The 24,332-nt window shown below is 44.7% G+C and overlaps 1 protein-coding gene across 2 annotated transcripts; it reads right to left on the bottom strand.

Moving 5' to 3' along the window:
- Positions 1-501: 501 nt before the first annotated feature.
- LOC132836746 (uncharacterized) lies at positions 502-19,081 on the bottom strand. Of its 2 annotated transcripts, XM_060856177.1 has the most exons (5): positions 18,948-19,081; positions 7,769-8,040; positions 4,565-4,625; positions 2,916-2,984; positions 502-1,359 (listed from the first exon to the last, which is right to left on the bottom strand). In XM_060856177.1, exons 1-4 carry the CDS (start codon positions 18,955-18,957, stop codon positions 2,947-2,949), a joined length of 381 nt encoding a protein of 126 aa, XP_060712160.1. In that variant the 5' UTR covers positions 18,958-19,081; the 3' UTR covers positions 502-1,359; positions 2,916-2,946. The 2 variants fall into 2 exon arrangements, with proteins under 2 accessions (XP_060712160.1, XP_060712159.1); XM_060856176.1 differs by lacking the exon at positions 4,565-4,625.
- Between the last annotated feature and the right edge of the window lie 5,251 nt (positions 19,082-24,332).

The following is a 24,332-nucleotide window of genomic DNA, read 5'->3' as shown; positions in this document are numbered from 1 at the left end:
AACAACTAAATCAAAACCATAGATAGAAAAGGAAACTCTTTCTGGAAAGTGACGACATTGAGATAGATGGGAATGTGTTATGCCATATGTTTTGAAATTTTTCCAATGTGTTATATGTAAACAGCTTGATTCTTGCTGTATTATCTTTTCTTTTGTGGAATAAACCCCTCATTTATTGTTAAAATCAAATACATTGTTCTTATGTTTCAGTGAAAGTCCACCATGTTAAGTGAAAAAAATGATCTATCAAGCCAGATTTCAACCTGGGATTGGATTTGTCCAACAGTAACATCAGTTGGGATTATAAACCATTTTGTCAGAAGAATTTTCCATTTAAAATACAGGTGCCATCAGAAAAATGCTCATTATTTTAAATCAGAGGAAATTTCTTTTGGTGCTGTTGGTGATGGTACAGATTGGCATTTCAATCATACATTTTACTAATTAAACCCAGTGTGTGACTGAAGAATTTACCAACGCTAAATTGGATCCAACATCTCTTTAATAAAACAGCATTCTGTCTCAAGACTTACAATGGCAACTTACAATATAAATGTACCTCTGCTTACAATGAAAAAAGTCATTTCACTTCACAGGAGTGTTCTTAAACAAACAAATTCTGCAATAGGATATTGGGGAAACCTGGTCATGGAAGCATTTAAAAGAAATAAATGAAAGGGGTTTGGGGAGAGAGTTCCTGGGTTTAGGGCCCAGGCAGCTGCAGGTCAATGAATTAAGCTCCAGAATAGAGTGAGAGGATCTGGTCAGAAAGGCCTTAAACAGGAGACACTGCTTAAACAATAAGAGGTCTTCCTTTCAAAGGAGGATTGAAGAGATTATTTTCCCTCAGTGGATGAAGAGAATGTGGAACTCTCTTCCCCAGAGTGTGATGGAGGCAGTGCCATTTATCGTTTCGAGCCCAGAGGTAGAGATTCTCCCTAATGAAGGAGAGAACTGGTACTGGGCCAGGTAGAAAAATGGATGTGAGGCCACTATCAGCCTTGATCTCATCAAACAGCATAGCATGCACGAGAGGCTGAATGGCCTACTCTGAGCCCCTAACTCATCTGCTCATAATTCTAGAATGAACTGATGTGCAAGTTCCTGAATGACTCTGTGTACATTCTGAACAGTTCTCCTCAGGCTGGTCAAGGACAGTGAACAGAAGTAGAGGACCTCGAACCAAGCGGGCAAAGATTAATCTAAAATATAAAGGTGCCAAGAGAAAAATAGCTAAATCATTTTTAAACATTTCCTCCAGGTTCTTCGCTGCTGTTAGTGTTTGCATTCCCCTTTGTCGCGCTCTCCCTCGGTCCCTTTAACTTGCTTCACTTTTTTCTTTCTCTCTCCACATCTGAGCTGTTAATGAAATGAAACCAAAATGAGCACCCGTCATTAATTAAATGAAGAGAAGGGCACGTAAATGGGCATTGGACTTACATATCAATAGTAATGGAACAGTGTAGATTAGATGGGCATTGGATTAATTTTGCAGGTCGGCGCAACATCGAGAGCCAAAGGGCCTGTACTGTAATGTCCTATGCTCTATAACAGAATGGTGCCCACTCCATCAAGACGAATCACAAACACAACTATCATTTGGCCCCTGGTCCCTGCTGAACTGAGCGCAGCTAATTTATCATTTAATAAAACAGTTTATTTCACAGTCAGTGGAAAGACTCAGGCAATCTGGAATCACTTTCCAACATTTGGTTTCTTTTCAGAAAATCTCTGCAGATTTTAACTCCAGGTTACCTGTTTCTTGGAACTTTAGTTTTTTTTAATATATTCATGGGATGAGAGTGTCAGTGGCCAGCCCAGCATTTATTGCCCTGTCCCTAATTGCCCAGAGGACAGTTAAGAGTCAACTACATTGCTGTGGGTCTGGAGTCACATGAAGGCCAGACCGCATAAAGATGGCAGTTTCCTTCCCTAAAGGCATTAGTAAACCACATGGGTTTTTCCAACAATTGATTCATGGTCATCATTAGAATTTTAACACCAGGCTTTTTTCAGATCCAGCATGGTGGGATTTGAACCTGGGTCCATGGACTAAGGTACCAGTGATGACACCACTAGACCATCTCTACACCAGTTTAACTTGCGCGCTACGTTTTGGTCAGACAAAATGAAATTAAAGTGAATATTGATACGACAATGATAATATATCAATGTCTGTACTACTCAAACACAAACTATTTCATGGTTCAGAATATTAGTGAGGCGAATGAAGGGACTGAGTGTATTGCAGCTAAATTTCACAGATTCGCAGAACTATTATGATGCAGATGTAGGCCATTTGGCCCATCATACATGCATCAGCCCTGTCATTTAGTGCCAATCTCCTGCCTTTTCCCCCTATCCTGCACACTATTACTGTCCAAAAACCATCCAATGGCCCTCTTGAATGCCTCGATTGAACCTGCCTCCACCATATTTCCAAACATACTCTAACTACTCTCTGTGTTTGCATGTCACTTTACAAATCTATGCTCTCGCACTCGTTTCTTTTACAAACAGACATAGCTTCACTCTATCCAGCCTGCTCATGATTTGAAAGCTTCAATCAAATCTCCTCTCAGCCTTCTTCCCTCCAAAATGAACAATCCCAATTTCTTCAATCTATCCCTTTAATTTGACCATCACAAGGTCTCATATTGGACAATGGAAAAGGTAAAGATCCTTGAGCTATGCTACACAACTATAACTACTAGCCATGTGAGACTGCCTGCTCTCTCTCTCTCTCTCTCTTACTCACACACACACACTTTCAGTTCAATGCCCTTTCTGAAAGATGGCACCTCCAACAATGCTGCACTCCTTCATTCTTGCACTGCAGTGTCAGCCTCGGATTTATTGGATGTATAACATCCAGAAACTGGTCACAAAGAGGATAAGAATTATTCGACACTTGCCTTTCTTTCACCTTCACTGTCGGAAGAGCTGCTACTGGAGCTGGAGCTGGGCGAGTGGCCATCTCCTCCCTGTTATTAAAGAAAGTCAGGATAGAGTTACTCTGAGGACCCACTGCAGCCATTTCCAATGACCCGAATAGTTATTAGATTTATTAAAATGTTCCTCCATGTAGCAGGTGACTGACGGCCTACTCTCTCTCACTTGACTGTCACTTCACAGTAGCACTCTGCTCAATCTTCCTGACTTTGAAGTCATGAGCTGAGTGACTGCTCCTGTTTCCCAGCAGGTTGGGGTTGTTGGGGGATAATCAATCATCTATCGCTCATGTTTCTAGCTTTTGGACTATTGTTGGGTGGGAATGGGTGATTTATTCTGTTGGCAATCCAGCTCCCACCATCTTAACACTGGTCTGGAACATGCAGTCAAAGGGTTCTACATTTACTTCTGGCTTTTTGATCTTTATCTTAGCTTAGCCAGACAGATAGTGTGGATGTTAGTCATCTCAAGGCCTCCATCTCCAAGTGGGAGATGCTCAACCAGAGTTTCAGTTTCTAACCATTTCAGTTAAGGGGGTGGATATATCTCAGGGTCAGCAGTGCTGCCTCCCACAGTCAAAGAGTTAGCAAATATTCAAGACTTAGATTTACTTAGATTACTTACAGTGTGGAAACAGGCCCTTCGGCCCAACAAGTCCACACCGACCTGCCGAAGCACAACCCACCATACCCCTACATTTACCCCTTACCTAACACTACGGGAAATTTAGCATGGCCAATTCACCTGACCCGCACATCTTTGTGACTGTGGGAGGAAACCGGAGCACCCGGAGGAAACCCACGCAGACACGGGGAGAACGTGCAAACTCCACACAGTCAGTCGTCTGAGTCGGGTATTGAACCCGGGTCTCTGGCGCTGTGAGGCAGCAGTGCTAACCACTGTGCCACCGTGCCGCCCAAGACCTGGATACTCACCAGAACCACAAGAAACCAAAACCCGTGTCCGCACTTTCAGGAAGGGGAGAACATGGAGCAGGAATTAGCAAACATTCCCCAAAGCAACAAGAGATTCCATACAGAATATTCTCCTTGTGCACAATAGAGACAATTCAACACACTTCATTTGGTTAGTGTCACTACCTCCAAGCCAGAAAGTTCAGGTTCAAATCCCACCTGCCCCAGAGGTGTGTCATAACATAACCGAGCAAGTTGATTAAAATAATCACACTCTCCTATTTAAAGCAAAGATATTAGTTTTGTTAAGAAATGCAGAATGAGGCAAGACCACAGGTCAGTGAGTGAGAATGTGCTTTGCAAATCACAACAGAATCTGCGTTTGTATGAGCATCCTCGTGTCTGTCTGAATCTCTACTCTGTCGTTCAGATCGACATTGCCTTCTTGGAGAGGGGACAAGCTCCATATGAATGTCAGCCATTTCCCATGAAAAGTGGATTATTTAACTTATGCCCCAGAAACGAATGATCTTTGCAAAGTGGAATGGGGGACCTGAAACTAATAAAAGACTATTTCAGAAAACCACGGAGTGTGAGATTCAGACAGTTTCCCATCCACCACAAAACGTAACACCACATTCCCCTGCAGAAAGGAACACCATTTGGGAATAATGTCAGCTCAAGGCATTCAGAGTCACCTCCTTCAGACTTCCGTATCTGCTTTTTCCTTTGGTTAACGTCTCTTTGTTGGGTCCTCCACTAAAGGGAAGAATGTCAGAGTTTGAGATCTGCTGCCATTGCCATTCAGGGAGCTGTGCAATCAGAATGAAATAGTTTGTGTGTGTGTGTGCGCGCGCGCGCGCATGTCTCTGTAGATGTGTGCATCTGTGCATATCTGTGTCTGCATGTGTGTGTCTGTGTTTGTGTATGTCTGTCTGTATGTGTGTGTGTGTGTGTCAATGTGGGTGTGTGTGTGTGTGTGTGTGCATGTGTGTGTCTGTGCGTGTCATGGTCTGTCTGTGTGTGTCTGTGTCTGTATGTGTGCGTGTATGTCTGTGTGTGTCTGTGTCTGCGTATGCATGTGTCTGTATGTGTGCGTGTATGTCTGTGTGTGTCTGTGTCTGCGTATGCATGTGTCTGTGTCTGTATGTGTCTGTGTGTGTGCGTGTGTGAGAGTCTGTCTATGTGAGTCTGTGTGTGTATCTGTGTCTGTGTCTGTATGTGTCTGTGTGTGTGTGTGTGTATGTGTGTGTGTGAGTCTGTCTATGTGAGTCTGTGTGTGTGTATCTGTGTCTGTGTGTGTGTACATTCTGGAGTCAAATCAGGACCCCTCAGCCAGGATAAATAATGCCTTCACTTTAACAATCCAAAGATTGGGCTTGAAGATCTTAAAAATACAAAATAGCACATACCAACAAATGGGGGTCAATTCTCAAATTCAAAAACACAAGCTGACAATAGAACTTCAGAGCTGATGAATGTGTGCCTGGAGAGATAGTGTAGGAGGAAGGGCTTTAGATTCTTGAGGTAATGGGGCCATTTCTGACTGAGGCAGGACCTGAACAATTTGGATAGCCTAACTTGGCCAACATTCACACAGTGAGACTTACTAGTGCTGTTGGGGTAGAGGTGAATTATACTCACAGGGGATGGAATTCAGAAGGGAGAGCAGCTGAAATGGGATTAGGAGTTAAAATATCAGTGAGTCTGAAAGGCAGAGGAAGAAGGAGTTTAGCAATGCAATATTTTAATGCAAATAACCCAAGGAATGAAACAGATATGAAAAGCACAGATAGACCCATAAGAGTATGGTACCTTAGCTATGACTGGGACACGGCAGGATTGGCTGTACACCATTCCTGGTTACTGGCATTCAGATGAGAGTGGGAAAATTCTGAATATTTTCAGAATATTGATCAGGAATCAATTATAATAGCGAGGGGCAGGATGATATTTAGAGTAGATTACCTACAGAATGGAAACAGGCCCTTCGGCCTGTAAATAATGAGAATAGCCTTAAACTACAGGGGAATATCGCTGGACTGGTCAGGTAGGCAGAGCAGTGGCAAACAGAATTCCACCCAGAAAATGTGAGGTAGTGCACCTGGGAGGGCTAACTAGGTATTACACAGTGACTGAGAGAATGCTGGGACGTACTGAAGGTCAGAGTGACCTTGCTGTACATATCTACAGATCCCTATGGTACCGGGGCAGGTAAATAAGGTCATTCTGAAAGGATGTGGGGTACTTGCGATTATTAGCAGAGGACAGAATACTAGAGCTGGGAGTGTATGCTGGAACTGTATAAAATGGTGGTTAGGTCAAGGATGTGAGTCATTGGACAGGGTGTAGAGGAGATTTACCTGAATTGCTGCCTGGGCTGGAGGGTCTCAGTGAAGATTAGATAGACTGTGGCAAAGATAGAGAGTACATCTGATGGAGGTGCAAAAAATTATGAGGTGCAGAGATAACGGTGGACAGTAAGACACCTTTTCTATAAGTTTTATCGGTCAGAGCATTGAGTATAGGAGTTGAGTGGTCATGCTGCGGCTGTACAGGATGTTGGTTAGGCTGCTTTTTGAATACTGTGTGCAATTCTGGTCTCCTTCCTATCAGAAGGATCTTGTGAAACTTGAAAGGGTTCAGAAAAGATTTACAAGGATGTTGCCAGGGTTGGAGGATTTGAGCTACAGGGAGAGGCTGAATAGGCTGGGGCTGTTTTCCCTGGAGTGTATAGAGTTTATAAAATCATGAGGGGCATGGATAGGGTAAATAGACAAAGTCTCTTCCCTGCGGTGGGGGAGTCCAGAACGAGAGGGCGTAGGTTTAAAGTGAGAGGGGAAAGATATAAAAGGGACAACTTTTTCACGCAGAGGGTGGTGCGTGTTTGGAATGAGCTGCCAGAGGAAGTGGTGGAGGCTAGTACAATTACAGCATCTAAATGGATATATGAATAGATCAGATTCTCTACAGTGTGGAAACAGGCCATTCAGCCCAACAAGTCCACACCAACCCTCTGAAGAATAACCCACCCCTCCCTACATTTACTCCTGACTACTGCACCCAACACTAGGCAATTCAGCTCAGCCAATTCATTTAACCTGCACATCCTTGGACTGTGAGAGGAAACTGGAGGAAACCCACAGACACGGGGAGAATGTGCAAACTATACACAGACTGTCACCTGAGGCTGGGATTGAACCCAGATCCTGCTGATGTGAGGCAGCAGTGCTAACCACTGAACCACCGTGGAAAGGCTTGGAGGAAGACAGGCAAAGCGCTAGCAAATGGGACTAAAATACGTTAGGCTATCTGGTCGGCATGGATGAGTTGGACCGAAGGATCTGTTTCCATGCTGTACATCTCTAGAAGCCAATATCCAGGGGGTTCAGGTCAGAAGGAGAAGGTTAAGGGAAGAGTCGAGACATATTTTCACCTGGAGGATGAGAGGAGTCTGGGACTCACTGCCTGAAAGGTGGTCCAGTCAGAAACTCAGGTACACACATCTGCAGTATTTATTCACTTGCCCTGAGAACTATAGCCCTCCGAAAATAGAATTAATATAATGAGAGATCGTTGGCGAATGGTGCAGGAACGATCGTTTGAATGGCCTCCTTCTGTGCTAAACATGTCTATGAGTCTGTTTCCCTAGGCTCTCAGTGAACACGTGGATGCTGGGTGTAGATCAGTCTGGGCTCAGATGGTCAGATCTGAATAATCTGTTGTCATTCACATGTAAAGTCACAGGGAAAACTGGGCACTGGAGCAGAGGATGAATGTGTGGCTCCCTTGCTCAGGTAGCCTTTTGTGTTTGTAAGGGTGGAGGGGAGGTGGGGGGGGGGGGGGGGGGGGGGGCGGTGAGAGAGCACAGGCAGCTTGTATCAAAACCGAGCTTTCTTTACCTTCTTATCTCTTTTGCTGGTCTTTTCTTTGGCATCGCAATGGGAAGCAGCGTTCTCAGTGGTATCACTGGGAGTTCTGTCGGTACTCTCCTTGGCATCACTGGGATTTTCTTTGGTGCCACTGGTCACTTTGCCCTCACTGGCATTTCCTTCTCCATTCTCTTTGGCATCATTGTTTACTTTGGCATCCCCAATATTCTCTTTGGTGTCACTGGCAATGTTTTTGTGTTTGGCGGTGGTGTGCTCCATCATGTCATAGCCTTTAGCACAATCTGGTTCCAATGAAGGACAATACTTTAGAATTGAACTGAATTGCACAGGATTTGACTCAGCGATGTACAGGTGAGCCTCTATACTTTGCGAAGAAATAGTTTGACAATAATGGCAACCAGATTTGGGACTACAGTAACATTACCCACAATAAAACAGATGAAACTATCAATCTTGCCCCTCCCCAGGTTTACCACACTGACAATGCGCTAGGCAGTACAGACTGTATCAGCCTACTCCCTAGCCTGGTTCACTTTAAGTCAGTCAGATGGTTGTGCTGTTAAGTAAACACTGAGTGAGGCCATTGTGTTTTCTTTGCATGTTTGAGACAGACCTGGCTTGCAGCTCGATTATTTAAAAAGGAATTGTAGTTGCAACTTGTACAAATTGGCAGCAGAATTTCCTTTATTGAAATAGTAACGACATTTCAAAAATACCTAACTGGGTCCGAGACAGTGGTGAAATGATCATACCCTCGGACCAGTAATCCAGAACATAGTCTGGCAGTGAATTCACTCCAGACGTTGGTTCAAATCCCATTGTAGCTGGTGAAATTCACAGTAGTAATTTATTCCAAATTTACTCATCTGATTCGCTAATATTCTTCAAGGGAATTAACCACCCTTACCTAGTCTGGCCTGCGTATGACTCCAGACGCACAGCAGTGGTTGACTTTTAAACCCTCACTGTGTGGAGTTTGCGCGTTCTCCCCGTGTCTGCGTGGGTTTCCCCTGCGTGCTCTGGATTCCTCCCACAGTCCACAGATGCGCAAGTTAGGGTGGATTGGCCATGCCATATTGCCCATAGTGTCCAGGGATGTGCAGGCTAAGTGCATTATGGGAAATGAGAGAGTACAAGGTTATGATGGGGGTGGGTCTGGGTGGGATCTCTTCAGACAGTTGGTGTGGACCTGATGGGCAAAATGACCTGCTCCCGTGCTGTAGAGATTCTATGAAAAGGTGTATGGAGTTAATCAGTTGTCAAACTGCTACTACCGGTGTATCTGTGTCACACGGAGTATTGTGGTTCAAGAAGTGGTGGTGAACTACCACTTTCTACCTTCTTGAGGGTAATTATGGATGAAAAATAAATACTGCCCTCACATCCAAATAAAACTTTTCCCTGAATCTTCTCTGTTTGTCTCCTCTCACCATTTTATAGTCATATATAGTAAAGTGTAATGTACAGTTTTGCTCTCATTTTAATGTCAGTCTGACCCTTTAAGGTGAGACGATGTCCCAGTGGTATTATCGCTGGACTGTTAATGCAGAGACCAAGGTAATATTCTGGTGACTTGGGTTCTAAGCCCACCATGGCAGATAATGAAATTTGAATTCAGTAAAAGTCTGGAACTATAAGTCTAATGGGGGCCACAAATCCTTGTTTCTTGTCAGAAAAGCCCATTTGATTCATTAATGCCCTTTAGGGAAGGAGGCTACCATCCTGGTCTGGCCTCCATCTGACTTCAATATTGTTGACTCTTACCTGCCCTCTGGGTAATAAATGCTGCCTGGCCAGTGGTGCCATCATCCCTGAATGAATTTTTAAAAAAATTCTGTCTCAACAAATGTGAGTATCTAGAAGTAAAATGAGACATGTGAACCGGAGCACCCGGAGGAAACCCAAGCAGACACGGGGAGAACGTGCAAACTCCACACAGTGAGAGTTTAAAAAGTCAACCAATGCTGTGGGTCTGGAATCACACATGGGCCAGACTAGGTAAGGGTGGTTAATTCCCTTGAAGAATATTTGCAAACCAGATTATTAAATTTGGAATAAAATATTACTGTTAATTTTACCAGCTGCACTAGCATTTGAACTCAAAATCTGGATTTAAGTCACTGCCACACTACGTTCTGGATTACTGGTCTATGTGCTGGATTACTGGTCTATGTGCTGGATTACTGGTCTATGTACTGGATTACTGGTCTATGTGCTGGATTACTGGTCTATGTGCTGGATTACTGGTCTATGTGCTGGATTACTGGTCTATGTGCTGGATTACTGGTCTGGCAATACAATCATTTCGCCATTGCCTTCCTTTTCACAAATCTAGGGCCCAGTTAAATACTTTTGAAGTGTAGTTACTATTTCAATAAAGGGAATTCTGCTGCTAATTTGTACAAGTTTCATAAAAAGTAGATACAATGATGATCAGATAGCATTTTAGTATCATGGTCTGAGAGATAAATAGAGGTTAAGATACCAGGGAGAACTTCAGCTGCTCTTTAAATAATGTTTCATGCCACATTGGGCAGATGAGGAATCACAGGTCCTCAATACTGGAGAAGCAACCTAGACTTGGTGCTCAAATGCTATGGGGTCCGCAGTGAGCTGGTAAGATGGAGACATAACTGGCTCTGTCACAGAAAACAGAGAGTAGGGGTGGAAGGATATTTTACTGACTGGAGATCTGTGACCAGTAGTTTTCTGCAGGGATCTGTGCTGGGACCCCTTTGTAATACATAGATAAATGACTTGGAAGAGAATATAAGTGGCCTGTAAATTTGCAGATGACACAAAGGTTAGGGGAGTTGCAGACAATGAGAAGAATATAGATAGGATATATGTAGGCAGAAGTGGGTACTGCAGATGCTGGAGATTAGAGTCAAGATTAGAGTGTTGCTGGAAAGGACAGCAGGTCAGGCAGCATCCGAGGAGCAGGAAAATCGGCATTTTGGGCAAAAGCCCTTCATCAAGAAATATATAAATATAGGTTGGAGATTTGGACCGAGAAATGGCAGATAGAGTTTAATCCAGACAAATGTGAGGTGATACAATTTTGAAGATCTGTTGCAGGAGGAGCGTATACAGTAAATAGCAGAACTGCTAGTAGCATCAATATACAGTGGGATTCAGGCACACAGGTCTGCAGTTCCCTGAAAGTGGCAACACAAGCAGCTAAGGCAGTCGAGAAGGTATATGGCATGCTTGCCTTCATTGGTCAGAGTCTAAAAATTGGCAGGTTATGTTGCAAATTTTAATTAGGCCATATTTGAAATATTGTGTACAGTTCTGGTCACCACACAAATAGAAGGATGTGGAGGCTTTACACAGGGAATACGAACAGTTTACCAGGATGGTGCCCGGCTTGGAGGTGCTCGGCTTGGAGAGTGCCTGGTTTGGAGGTGAGATTGGACAAACTTAGTTTGCTTTCTCTTGAATAATGAGGGGTGGCCCCTGAAACTACATGAGGAAAGGATAGAATGGAGAGTCAAAGTCTTTTTCCCAAAGAAGAAAATTACTCGGGGACATAGGCTTAAGACAAAAAGGGGAAAGTTGAAAGGAGATGTGAAAGGCACGTCTTTATACACAGAGAATGGTAAGTGCCTGGAATGTGCTTCCAGAGACAATAGCAAAACTTAAGAGGTATTTTGACAGATACATGAATAAATAGGAATAAAGAATAATGAACCGTGTATAAGTAAAAGGTTTTCTATTATGAAAGGCATATGTCAGTCCAGTCTTGGTGGGCCGAAGGGCCTGTTCCTGTGCTGTGCCATACTGTTGTTTGTCTTGTTCTGGGGTAGTACACAAGCCGAGGACACTCTCTCTGAGCTGTGAATGATACTTTAGACATGATACTTGTAAACATTGATGTTCAGATGGTGCCTTGGTCGAAGGAACAGAGTAAGCATTTTTATCTTGAGGACTGAAGTGTGCACATAAGGAGGTCTTGCTGAAATTATACTGGTCATCAGTGAGACCAAATTTAAAATACTATGTCCACTCTGGTCTCCATACTCAGTGAAGGATATGCTTGGATGGCAGTACATTGAAAGTTCACTTGATTGGCCTCTGGGATGAGGGGACGCTGTCCCATGATGAGAGGCTGAGACAATTGGGTTTCTATTACATAAGAACGTAGGAACTAGGAGCAGGAGTAGGTCATCTGGCACCACCAAGCCTGCTCTTCTATTCAATAAGATCATGACTGATCTTTTTGTGGCTTCATCTCCAATTACCCGCCTGCTCCCCATAACTTTTGATTTCTTTACTGTTCAAAAATCTATCTTTGCCTTAAGAACATTCAACAAGGAAGCTGCAACTGTTTCATTGGGCAGGAAATTCCACAGACTCATAACCCTTTTGGTGAAGAAGTCCCAAATCTGCTCCCCTTATTTTGAGGCCATGCCTCCTACTCAATTTCACCCATCAGTGGAAACAACCTCCCTGTTTTTCTGTTATCTATTCCCTTTCATAATTTTATGTTTCTACAAGATCCACCACTTTCTTCTGAATTCCAATGAGCATATTCTCAGTCTGCTCAATCTCTCCTCATAAGCCAACCCTCTCAACTCTGGAATCAACCTGGTGAACCTCCTCTGCACCCCTTCCACATCCTTTCTCAAGTAAGGAAACCAAAATTGTTCACATTACTCCAGTTGGGGCAGCATGCTGCCTCAGTAGTTAGTACTGCTGCCTCACAATGCCAGGAACCCAGGTTTGATTCCAGCCTCAAGTGACTGTCTGTGTCAAGTTTGAACATTCTCCCCGGGTCTGTGTGGGTTTCCCCTGGGTGCTCCGGTTTCCTCCCACAATCAGAAGATGTGCAGGTCAGGTGGATTGGCTATGCTAAATTGCCCATAGCATTAGGTGCATTAGTCAGAGGTAAATGTGGGGAATGGATCTGGTTGGGTTACTCTTCAGTGGGTCAAAGAGCCTGTTTCCATACTGTAGGGAATCTAATCTAATCTTACCAACACCCTATACAGCTGCAGCATAATCTCCCTACTTTTAAACTCCACTTGAAGCATACACAGTTTGAAGGGGTTGGAGTGGGTTGATAGTGAAATAGGTTCCCCCCGCCCCGACCAGCTCATTCCACACACACACACACGGTCTACGTGAAAAAGTTGCCCCTTAGGTCCCTTTTATGTCTTTCCCATTCACCTTAAATCTATACCCTTTAGCTCTGGACTCCCCGAACCTGGGAAAAAGACTTTGGCTATTCATCCTATCCATGTCCCTCATGGTTTTATAAACCTCTATGAAGGTTACCCCTCAAACTCTGACACTCCTGGGAAAAGAGCCCAAGCTCTGCTCATTGAAGTCTAAGAGAATGAGAGGCGACCTTATTGAAATATGTAAGATTCTTCAGGGCACTTGACAGGGTCGATATGGAGACCTTGTTACCCGTTACGGAAAAGTCTAGGACCAGAGGGTATAACTACAAAATAAGACAAAGGCAAAGAGTAATTCTTTTCTCTCTGAGGTTAGTGAATCTGTGGAATGACAGAGAGCTGTCAAGGCTGAGTTTTATGCATATTCAAGGCTGAGATAGTCAGATTTTTCTTTAATCAGTAAGGGAATCAAGGGATAGAGGGATTAAAGCAGGAAAGAGGAGTTGAGGATGAGTAGATGGTCACATTTAACAGCAGAGCAGAGTTGAGGGGCCGAACTGCCTACGTCTACTCATGGTCTAAATCACTATACTCTTTACTCATTCCACTCCTCAAACTTGCAGCTTTCTTTCAGCCAGTTTGGACATGTTAAACAAATCAATTCATCCAGTTAGCTGGTGTTGACAAGATACGTGAGCAAACATTGAATCAGATTTCAAACTAGTAAGGGAACATTTTTCTGCCAAGATGGATGCCCAGGGTGTATCGGATTATTAGTCAGGCTTATCCGATGTTATCTTTTAACCAACATTCCTCCCTTTGTAATCTGTGGGACATTTTGCCAGTGTTGACACACAACAGAAATTAAACCTCAGACTTTCTGGATATTTTTGTTCTAAAGGAAGAGCAAAATGTGATCAAAACCTAAAATAAATACACAAGCTGGGCTGTCAGAATACTCCAAACAAGCAGCCCTTGATTTTACAAGACACAAAGCTGCATTTGTCAAACAGCCATTGTCAAAACACTCCAACAGATACAATCTGGGAATTTGTATATCCTACTGCCCCCCAAAGTGGTCTGACAACAATCCAAGGCTTTTCTAACAAAAGGCCAGAAGCAAAATAATGCTTTACAACACAAATCAGGTATGAATTTACTGCAACACATCCCTGTAACTACCAAAACACACTGGGTCCCTGGTCAATAGTATTCAAACATCAGTATAACCCCCATTGTGTTGGTTCAAAGCTCCACTGCCACTTGAAACACAGCACCTCCTTCACAAGCAGCAAGTCCCTTTAATAGAGCCATTCTCCAACATGTTGCCAGAATAAAGACAGACTAGTCAATTGCAGCAACCAGCTGAAGCGGAGCCTGCTGCTGAATTCCACGGTCAATACAATATTACCCATTATCTTTGGAAAGTGGGGCTCTCATTCTCCAAATCCAGAAAAACTGGAGCCAATTTCATCACACTGATGGGGTAAAATTGTGGAATGATAGGCCATTCAGCCCACTGCACTTGTGTTGGCTTTGGTGGAGGATCAATCCCGCTCCTCTGCTCTCTTCCCCTGACCCTATTGCTTTCTGCTTCATGTATTTATTGGATTTTCATTTGAAAGGCCACAGGATGCTCCCATTGTTCTTCAGGGACAGTGTTCCAGATTACAACAGCCAGGATGTAACATGGAAACTGTGAAGGGCGGCATGGTGGCTTAACAGTTAGCACTGCTGCCTCACAACGCCAGGGACCCGGGTTCAATTCCCGCCTCGGGCAACAGTCTGGTTGGAGTTTGCACGTTCTCCCCGTGTCTGCGTGGGTTTCCTCCGGGTGATCCGGTTTCCTCCCACAGTCCAAAGAAGTGCAGGTTAGATGAATTGGCCAAGCTAAATTGCCCATAGTGCTAGGTCCATTAGTCAAAGGGGAATGGGTCTGAGTGGGTTGCTCTTCGGCGGGTTATTGTGGACTTGTTGGGCCAAAGGGCCTATTTCCACACTGTAGGGAATCTAATCTGATCCACTTTGGTGGGAATTACAGTAACATAGAAACTAGAAGCAGGCAGTGGTCCATCAAGTCTACTCTGCCATTCAAGAAAATCCTGGCATGATCCCCTCTCTCAAACTCCATACTCTTTCCAGACCCCTTGAAACCTTTAGGGTGTAGAAACCTGTTTCTTTCTAATTAGAATAGAGAAAAACCTGCATAGAAAATAATTTTCTTTACTTCTTATTCATTTGTCAATTACCCGATCGGCTATAGAAACAGGAAATGCTCGAGACCTGTGACAGATCGGCAGGCAGAGCACGTTAGGACTATCGTGTTTCTCTTCCCACAGAGGCAGCCTACCTGGCTGAAAACTTCCAGCCCTTACTGTTCTTAATTCAGATTTCTGGCATCTGCAGTGTTTTGTTTCTGTGTTAGATCACATCGTTTGGCTCACTGACTGAGAGCTGTTCCTCTTTCCTTACCTCCTTCACAAACCTACTAATGATTCCTTCTGCTTTCACATTTGAGATATTAATGTATTAAGGGCGGCACGGTGGCTCAGTGGTTAGTACTATTGCCACACAGCACCAGGGTCCCTACTTCGATTCCACCCTCGGGCGACTGACCGTGTGGGGTTTGCACATTCTCCCCGTGTCTGCGTGGGTTTCCTCCGGGTGCTCCGGTTTCCTCCCACAGTCCAAAGATGTGCAGGTAAAGTGAACTGGCCATGCTAAATTTTCCATAGTTATTAGGTGCATTAGTCAGGGTGGGTTACTCTTCGGAGGGTTGGTATGGACTTGTTGGGGTGAAGGGTCTGTTTCCACACTGTAGGGAATCTAATCTAATCTGAACCTTGAACCTATTTCTGTAATATTCTCTTCATCTTTTCTCCATGTAGAACAAACGAGCAGGTACCTCAGAAAGGGCAATGACAGATCTTTAAAGATCTCAAGGTAGACAAACTTCATAGAGAATCTCTTATTTCCCCTCTCCAGGTCCTTTCGGGATAGGCCTGATAGGAAGGGCTGCACAGCCCGTGAAGTTTATGAAGAGAGCCTTCAGATTTTTTAATTTCATTCATTAGATTGGGGAACACTGACCAGGCTAGCACTTATTGTCTTTCTCCAGAGGGCGGCACTCACATGGGTCTGAAGTCACATGTAGGCCAGACCAGATAAAGATGGCAGATTTCCTTCCCTAAAAAGGTCATCAGTGAACTTGATGGTTTTTCTTTAAATGACAATTGACAGTGGCTACACAGTCACCATTTATTCCAGATGTTTTATTTAAACCAATAGAATCCCCACAGTGCAGCAAGAGGCCATTCAGCCCATCAAATCTGCACTGATCCTCCAAACAGCATCATGTCCATCCCTGCAATATTACGCAGGGTTTCTACTGTGCTAACCCAGCCAGCCTGCAGATCCCTGGATACTACGAGGCCATGAAGCCATCTAACCTGCATGTATTCTGACTTTGGGAAGAAACGAGAGGACCCAGCAGAAACCCATAGAGAACATGTGAACTGCACATACACACACACACACACACACACACACACACACATACACACGGCTAGAATTGCACCCAGCTCCCTGCCACTATGCTACCGTGCCACCCATTTCCCCAGAACATTAACCGGAAGGTTCTGGATAACATTACTGTCATACCAGTGCTTAGATGTAAGGTCTGACTGCCATGAGACACACACACACACCAGTAGCAGGCCAGTACTCCAGACAGAACCACCTAGTCATGAGGCTGAGTCTTACTCTCACCCCCAAATCCATGACGCATTTACCTTGCTAAATAAGTGGCTGAGGGGGCACTTTCCTGTCAATGGCCCTTCTCAGTTACTTACCCTTCACAGCAACTCGCTGCTCCTTGACCTGGCGGACCTCTGACTGAGATCGCACTCATAGGGGCTCCCGCTGATGACGACAGTGGACTCTCCAATGTCAAAATTTCTACTTTAGCCTCCAGGAATTGGCTCAGGACCCAGACACAGTCCCAGCTCCAATTTTCTCAACTCCCAAGATGATGTTCAGCCTTGTTATTATATATAGCTCAGTTACTTACTAAGTAAGCAGAAGCTAGTTGCTTTTCAGGGCATCTCAATGGAACAATATGAGAGATGTAGAAAGATGCAGGGAGGACAGTCCAGACAGTTAGTTGTGCCTGTGCCTGAGGTCAGAGTGAAAAATCATGCATTCCCCATATCAGTGTTACTGAACCAAAAGGCTCTGTGCTCACCCTCGGTCTCCACATTTCAAGATATGTCAAAACTGGGGTGCTGGACAGGCACAGCCGGCCAGGCAGCATCCGAGCAGCAGGAGAGTCAACGTTTCGAGCATAAGCTCTACTTCAGGAATGTTTCCCTGGTCTCCACATTTCAACATAATCCTACTTGCTTTTTCAGTGCAATGATAAGGAGTGCATCTCTGTCACAGGGTCAGCACTGAAGGAGCGCAGTTCTGTTAAGAGGGTCAGTGCTGAGGGAGTGCTGCACTGTCAGAGGGTCAGCACGGCTCTGTTGGAGGGTCAGTGCTAAGGGAGTGCTGCACCATCGGAGGTCAGTATTTTGGGAGTGCGGCATGGTCAGAGGGCCAGTACTGAGGGAGTGCTGCACCATTGGAGAGTCAGTGCTGAGGGAGTGCCGCTCTGTCAGAGGGTCAGTGCTGAGGCAGTGCCACTTTGTCGAAGGGTCAGTGCTGAGAGAGTGGCGCTCTGTCGGAGAGTCAGTGCTGAGGGAGTGCCGGTCTGTCGGAGAGTCAGTGCTGAGGGAGTGCCGCTCTGTCAGAGGGTCAGTGATGTGGCAGTGCCACTTTGTCAAAGGGTCAGTGCTGAGAGTGGCGCTCTGTCGGAGGGTCAGTGTTGAGGGAGTGCCGCTCTGTCGAAGGTCAGTGCTGAGGGAGTGCCACTCTGTTGGAGGGTCAGTGCTGAGAGAGTGCCGCTCTGTCAAAGGGTCAGTGCTGAGGGAGCCCCGCACTGTCAGAGGGTCAGTGCTGAGGGAGGGGTGCACTGTCAGAGGGTCAGTGCTGAGGGAGTGCCGCTCTGTTGGAGGGTCAGTGCTGAGGGAGTGCCGCACTGTCAGAGGGTCAGTGCTGAGGAAGTGCTGCAGTGTTGGAGGGTCAGTGCTGAGAGAGTGCCGCTCTGTTGGAGGGTCACTGCTGAGGGAGTACCACTCTGTCTGAGGGTGAGTGCTGAGGGGGTGCTGGTGATGCTGTCTATCTTCTCAAGTTGACCTCAAAGATTCCTGATGTCAACACAACTGAAATCATAACACTTTTCAAAAGCATTAGGTAGAGGTTTGTACTAAATTTTCTAAAGTTAAAGGATTTTGAAGTATCTTTGCTCCACTTCCTTGCTTTAATCGTTTCCCCCTGAAATCTCCACAGAGGAGACAGGGAGCAATGGGTTTTGTTGTCTGTGACTGTGCAGATCCCAGTCCAGGGTGTAACTGTGATCCTGATAAATGAGAAAAATCAGTTTCCATCCAATTGAATTAAATCAGGAATAATAAAGGCAGAATGTCCTGGAAATATTCATCTCCCAGTCTGGCAGATTGTTATCCCATTATATCCCCAGCAGATTACTCATTCAATTTTAACCCTCATTAACCAGTCCCACATCATCTCCACCCAAGTATAGTTGCAAAGCTCCTTGCTGTCTCAGTAGTTATTGCTAACTGGCCGAAGTATCAGGATTTGCTCATTCTGCAGAGTTGATATACCATAGGGGCCAGTGTAAAATTTCAGCTCCCAGCACTGGGGATAATTCAGCAGATACAGAGTTACCTCCTCGGTGAAAACGTTCTGTTTTAGCTTTCTGAGCAAAGTCACAACTCCAATTCAATGAGAATTGACAGCACAACCTCACAAATTTGCACTAAATTATTGCAATTTACACCCACATTTCCTCTGGGTTGATGCAACTTAAAACCCAGCTATGTCTTACACTATTGCAACATACATCCATGCAATAAGTTGTACTTTATACCCACCACATTCAAATAATGCAATTTAAGCTGAAATTAAAAATCCACACCTCTGTTGTTATACGGTTTTCTCCTTACCTAAAGCCATGCTGCGCAATGAAGCCGGAGCTATGGATGCTGAGTTTTATTTATAGAGACTCTGGTGGAATTGTTTATAACTGCACAAAATGTGCCATTTCCAATTGGGTTTCCTGGCCAGGCAAAACATTCCGCTGCTGTCTGGGGATGCAATATCTATTTAACTACTGTAAGGAAGTTGGTAAAATGTTTCATTCACTCAGTTACTACTTTTGGTTGTTATTATTTGAACTTGATTCCTGGCCCAGGGCTGCTGTCTCTCTCGAGCAGGTCTGACGTGATTTATATCAACAAAGTTAATTTTAAAAATATCAACCTCTTACAGAACACACTTGGGGACAGGACTGCCAGCATCATCATCAGAGAGAGACAGACAGAGCTGCCCAGAGCTGCAAACTGGTCACTTTAATCTGTAGATGCCCATTTCAGACAGGCCACTGGGGAAAGGTGGCTTACTCCCGTATCTTAGTCATAGAAATTTTCAAAAACAGAAAGAGATGCTTTGGCTCATTGGTGTCAACACTGCTCATCTATTCTAATGCCATGTTCGAGCCTGTGGCCTTACATGCTATAGAGTTTCAAGTTCTCATCTAAACAGCTTTCAAATATCTGAGTGGGTCCCACGTCCTGCATGCTTATAAGCAGCAAGTTCTACATTCTCACCATCCTGGGTGAAAATAAACTTCCTCAAATCATCCCCTGCTCTTTACATAAGAACTGCGTCCCTGGTTACTAATCTTTCTAAGGGGAAACACTTTTCTCTATCTACTCCTCACACCCCCTAAATATTTTCATGTATTCCTTTCTAAAATCTAGTTTTAAATTGCTCAAAGAAACCAGTCAGGGAATAATTCGATGTCAGAGAAATCCACTCCACAAGTACCCTTTCTGAAAGGCCTACATGTTAAGCAGAGTTACAGAATGATTTGCATTTTAGGTTAGATTCCCTACAGTGTGGAAACAGGCCCTTCAGCCCAACAAGTCCACATCGACCCTCCAAAGAGTAACCCACCCAGACTCATTTCCCTCTGACTAATGCACCCAACACTATGAGCAATTTCACATGGCCAATTTACCAGACCTGCACATCTTTGGACTGTGGGAGGAAATTGAAACACTCAGAGGAAACCCACACAAACACGGGAAGAATGTGCAAACTCCACACAGTCGCCCAAGGCTGGAATCGAAGCTGGGACCCTGGTGCTAGGAATCAGTGCTAACCACTGAGTCACTGTGCCATTCTATTATTTCACTCAATTTCCAACCTCAAGATTGGGATCATGTGGTACAGTGGTAGTGTCCCTGACTCTGAGCCAGCCAGGAGATCTGATTCAAGTGCCATGGGTTCCAGAGGTGTGTCATTACTTTGCTGAACAGATTGATCAGAAAATAGGTCAAGATACCTTAAAGAGCACAGCATTCACTGATATAACATAGCAAATGGCAGCCGAGGTGGTTCTGTAACAACCAGAGTAAGTCCAATGGAAACCTTTAAATCCACCCAAACAGAAAGGAATTGAGGTCATTATCTTATTTGAAGGATGATGTTTCTCTCATTACAGCGTAGCACCAATTCTCCACGGAGGTGTTCTCATTTTGTGTCTCTCTGAAATCAAATGTGAGCCCTCAATCTTCCGACTGTAAATGTTACCAAAGAGTGACACCATGTTGCAACCAAACAATTAGCTCTTTTTCCACCATTCCTCACATCACTGTAGGATCCTTTCAGTGTCTCATCCAAGTGGCCACACTCAAGTTGGAGTGATCATTGGCAGGATATTCAATATCCACTTCAGGCATTTTCGCTCAGAGGTCACTAGATTGCCAGAATGACAAAAAAAAAGCCCAATTTCCTACTCCCTTTTCAGAAACAATGATAACCGTGAAACACAGAAACTGTAGTATAGTAATAGAGAATGAGAGTCAAACCCAAAGCCTGTGCTCATAACCAATTAATCTACCCAGAGCGGCTTAAAGAGGATTGTGCACTGGGAGCAGGTACTTGCAGTTATACAGGAAGTGAATGTGACCAGACATAGTAAAGAATGGCGCTGCACTGAACAGTGTGGAATCCAGGGTTTCTGGATGCTGCATCCAAAGAGTTGGCAGGATGGACAACTGCAGGTAACCTAGCCCTCCACACAGTCGCTCAAAAGGCAGGGGTCACAGATAGCTGTGAAGGTCAAAGCTGGGGTCAAGCTTCAATGTAGTGGCACAAGGAGGTCAACAGCCTCTCACAACTAGTCAAGGTCATGAATGTACTGCTTAATATCATAGCCTACAACTACACGAACCAGGCTCATAAGTTGCTCAATTCACTCCACTCCCATCAGACATCTACCCATCTCTTATCAAATGGATTCAGACCTGGTCAGTCTCACACTCCTCCACATCCTCAGGATAATGCAAGCCTCACACCCCACCTTACACATCCCGGGAGAGACTTGGTGGTTGTGGTTTGAGAACTGGGGGTGGGGGTGTCAGAAGTGACTCCAGACTAACCAAGCAGGCCACCCAAGTGCTGGCCAGCTGCATTCACACTAATGAACTCAACAGCAATGTAGCATCTAATGGCCAATAGTGCGGCCTGCTCTGCAGTCTTTGACATCTATTCCTGTGAGATAACACAGTAAAAGCCATCTGTCTGCAACACAACCTGTGGCATACAGATCAGTTCTAGAACTCAGACTCCAGTAAATGGGAAAGTAGTTGCACAAACTGATCAAAATCATAGATCTTCCTGCAGTCACTGAATGGATATAGCTGTCATGTCTCATACAGAAGAGTATTCAGTGATCTCAGTGAGCAAGCCAACCCAAGTGCAGACTCCAGAGAAGGGCAGATACTTACCCAGCTTCTTGGTCATCAATTGGTGCATAATACATGGAAGCAACAGCAGGAAACTCGGCACATGATGGAGTGCACTTCTTCTCTGCAACTAGTACTGGTGAACCATTCGCTTTTTACCAAGGACCTAGGTTCCAATATAGTCCACACTAATTAGGATTAGAATCCCTACAATGTGGAAACAGGCCCTTCAGCCCAAGTCCACACTGACCCTCCAAACAGTAACCCACCCAGACCCATTCCCTGACGTTTACCCCACCTAATAACCTACACTATTGCCAATTTAGCACGGCAAATTCACTGGACTGTGCATCTTTGGACTGTGGGAGGAAACCCTGCAGACATGGGGAAAATGTGCAAACGCGAGAGTCACCCGAGGATGGAATCGAACCCAGTTCCCTGGTGCTGTGAGGCAGCGGTGCTAGCTACTGTACCATCCCATACCTCAGTAAATCTGTACTGAACTCTCTTTGCTGCTTTAATGCACCTCCTATAGCTTGTAGGGCCCTACATCATGCAGTGTCTTGACTGAGATCTGATAAAGGTTTTCTATTGACTTGGCTTCAACAGGTTAGAGAAAGAGATTTGAAGGAAACATGCAAGAGGGACTGAGAAGTAATACAAATTAAGAGATGCGGTAAGAGTAAATTCACCTGGTTGAGGACTACCCAATTTGGGTCAATCTGTGAATCACCCTCAGGATCCAGAATGACAATCTGATAGGCTTGGAAATTAGTAAGAGTGACCTCTGCACTCTCAGGACAGACAAGAAACTGGTCAAAGATAACATCATTATCAAAGTCATTTTCACAAGCATCACCAATCCTGTTATCTAGGAAAAGGACAAGTCATGCATAAGAATGAAACAATGGCACTGACCTCATCTGACCCAGCTACCTGGAATCAACTCTCCCTCCTGCCCCAAAAATTCATGCCTTCCACAAACGTCCACATCATCACTGAACCTCAACTCCACCTCTCAATTACACCCTCATCCTCAAACCACAGCACCTTATGAAACATCCACTTCATGGTGAGAAAGTTGGTTTGAGACACAGTATCATCGTAATAGAAGCATTTGGCTCGTCGAGCTTGCTCTGTCATTCATTAAGATCATAGCTGACCTATCCATCAGCTCAGCTCCTCCTATCTGCATTATTCCCGTAACCCTTAATTCCCCTACCATGCAAAAACCCATCCGACTGTGTCTTGAATATATTTAATGAGGCTGCCTCTACTGCTTCCCTGGGCAGAGAATTCCATAGATTTACTACTCGCTGGGAAAAATGGTTCCTCCTCATCTCTGCCCTAAATCTAATCCCCCTAAGGGGTGACACAGTGGTTAGCACTGCTGCCTCACAGCACTAGGGTCTCAGGTTCGATTCTAGCCTTGGCCAACTGTGTGTGGAGTTTGCACATTCTCCCTGTCTCTGCATGGGTTTCCTCCAGGTGCTCTGGTTTCCTCCCACAATCCAAAGATGTACAGGTCAGGTGAATTGCCTATGCTAAATTGCCCCATAGTGTTAGGCGCATTAGTTAGAGGGAAATGGGTCTGGGTGGGGATCAGTATGGACTTGTTGGGCCGAAGGGCCTATTTCCACACAGTAGAGAATCTAATCTAGAGGCCATGTCCACAAGTTCTGGTTTCATCAGCAGAAACAACTTATCGGTCTATATCTTATCTATCCCTTTCATAATTTTATACGTTTCTACATGATCCCTTCTCATCCATCTAAATCCTAGAATGGGATGAAGGTTTCACATTAGGTGACTTTAAAAGTCTTATTGAATCTCAATCTTGGTCTCAATGAGTACAAACCTATAGCACAGGGCTGTCCCATCTTTGATGCTGAACAGCCATCTCAGGCCATGGGATGGGTGATACTGATGACAACTGCGGACAGGGAAATGTGAGGGTTCAATAAGACTGTTGCAGTTGGTGGAGCTCTTTTAAACTTGGGGCTCAAGCTTGTTACTACAGGGGATCCTGGGGTGTTAGGGGGGGGGGGGGGGGGAAGGCTTGGTTTGGCTCAGGTTATGATGTACTCAATACACAGAGCCTGAACTGACAAATTTCAGTCTCACCACCAAAAGCCCTCACCTCGAATGTAAACATTTCCCCATAAACTTCATTCCCAACATCCTGAAATACCAGAAGAAAACTTGTTGAACCCATTCCACGGTTAAGTATTTACTGAATAGCCCATCCAACAATAATTACGTACAATGCTAGTCTGTGTCTACTCAGCTAGACATCCATCTGTAGTTTATTTTTCTGGAACACACACATGACTTAGCGGCTGTTCAAGAGCCTTCAGGGTCTCCTATACAGCAGGACGCAGTCAGGTTATGGTCAATTGGTTTCCAAAAGGATTGGACATAAAAGAATCTCCCCTCAGTCCAGCTGTGGGCTGTGATTGAATTTAAACACACATCCAAACACAGGAGGTTTAACCGAGGCTTCCAGTTCCACAAATGGATACGTGGAACAATTTATCACCTGCAGCCACACTAGCACACTCCCTCCCCCAACTACAA

Source organism: Hemiscyllium ocellatum, chromosome 47 (assembly GCF_020745735.1).
Source record: "Hemiscyllium ocellatum isolate sHemOce1 chromosome 47, sHemOce1.pat.X.cur, whole genome shotgun sequence".
NCBI classification, from domain to species: Eukaryota; Metazoa; Chordata; class Chondrichthyes; order Orectolobiformes; family Hemiscylliidae; genus Hemiscyllium; species Hemiscyllium ocellatum.
Note: the sequence above shows the minus strand (reverse complement) of the source record. Positions and strands in the feature narration are given on the sequence as shown.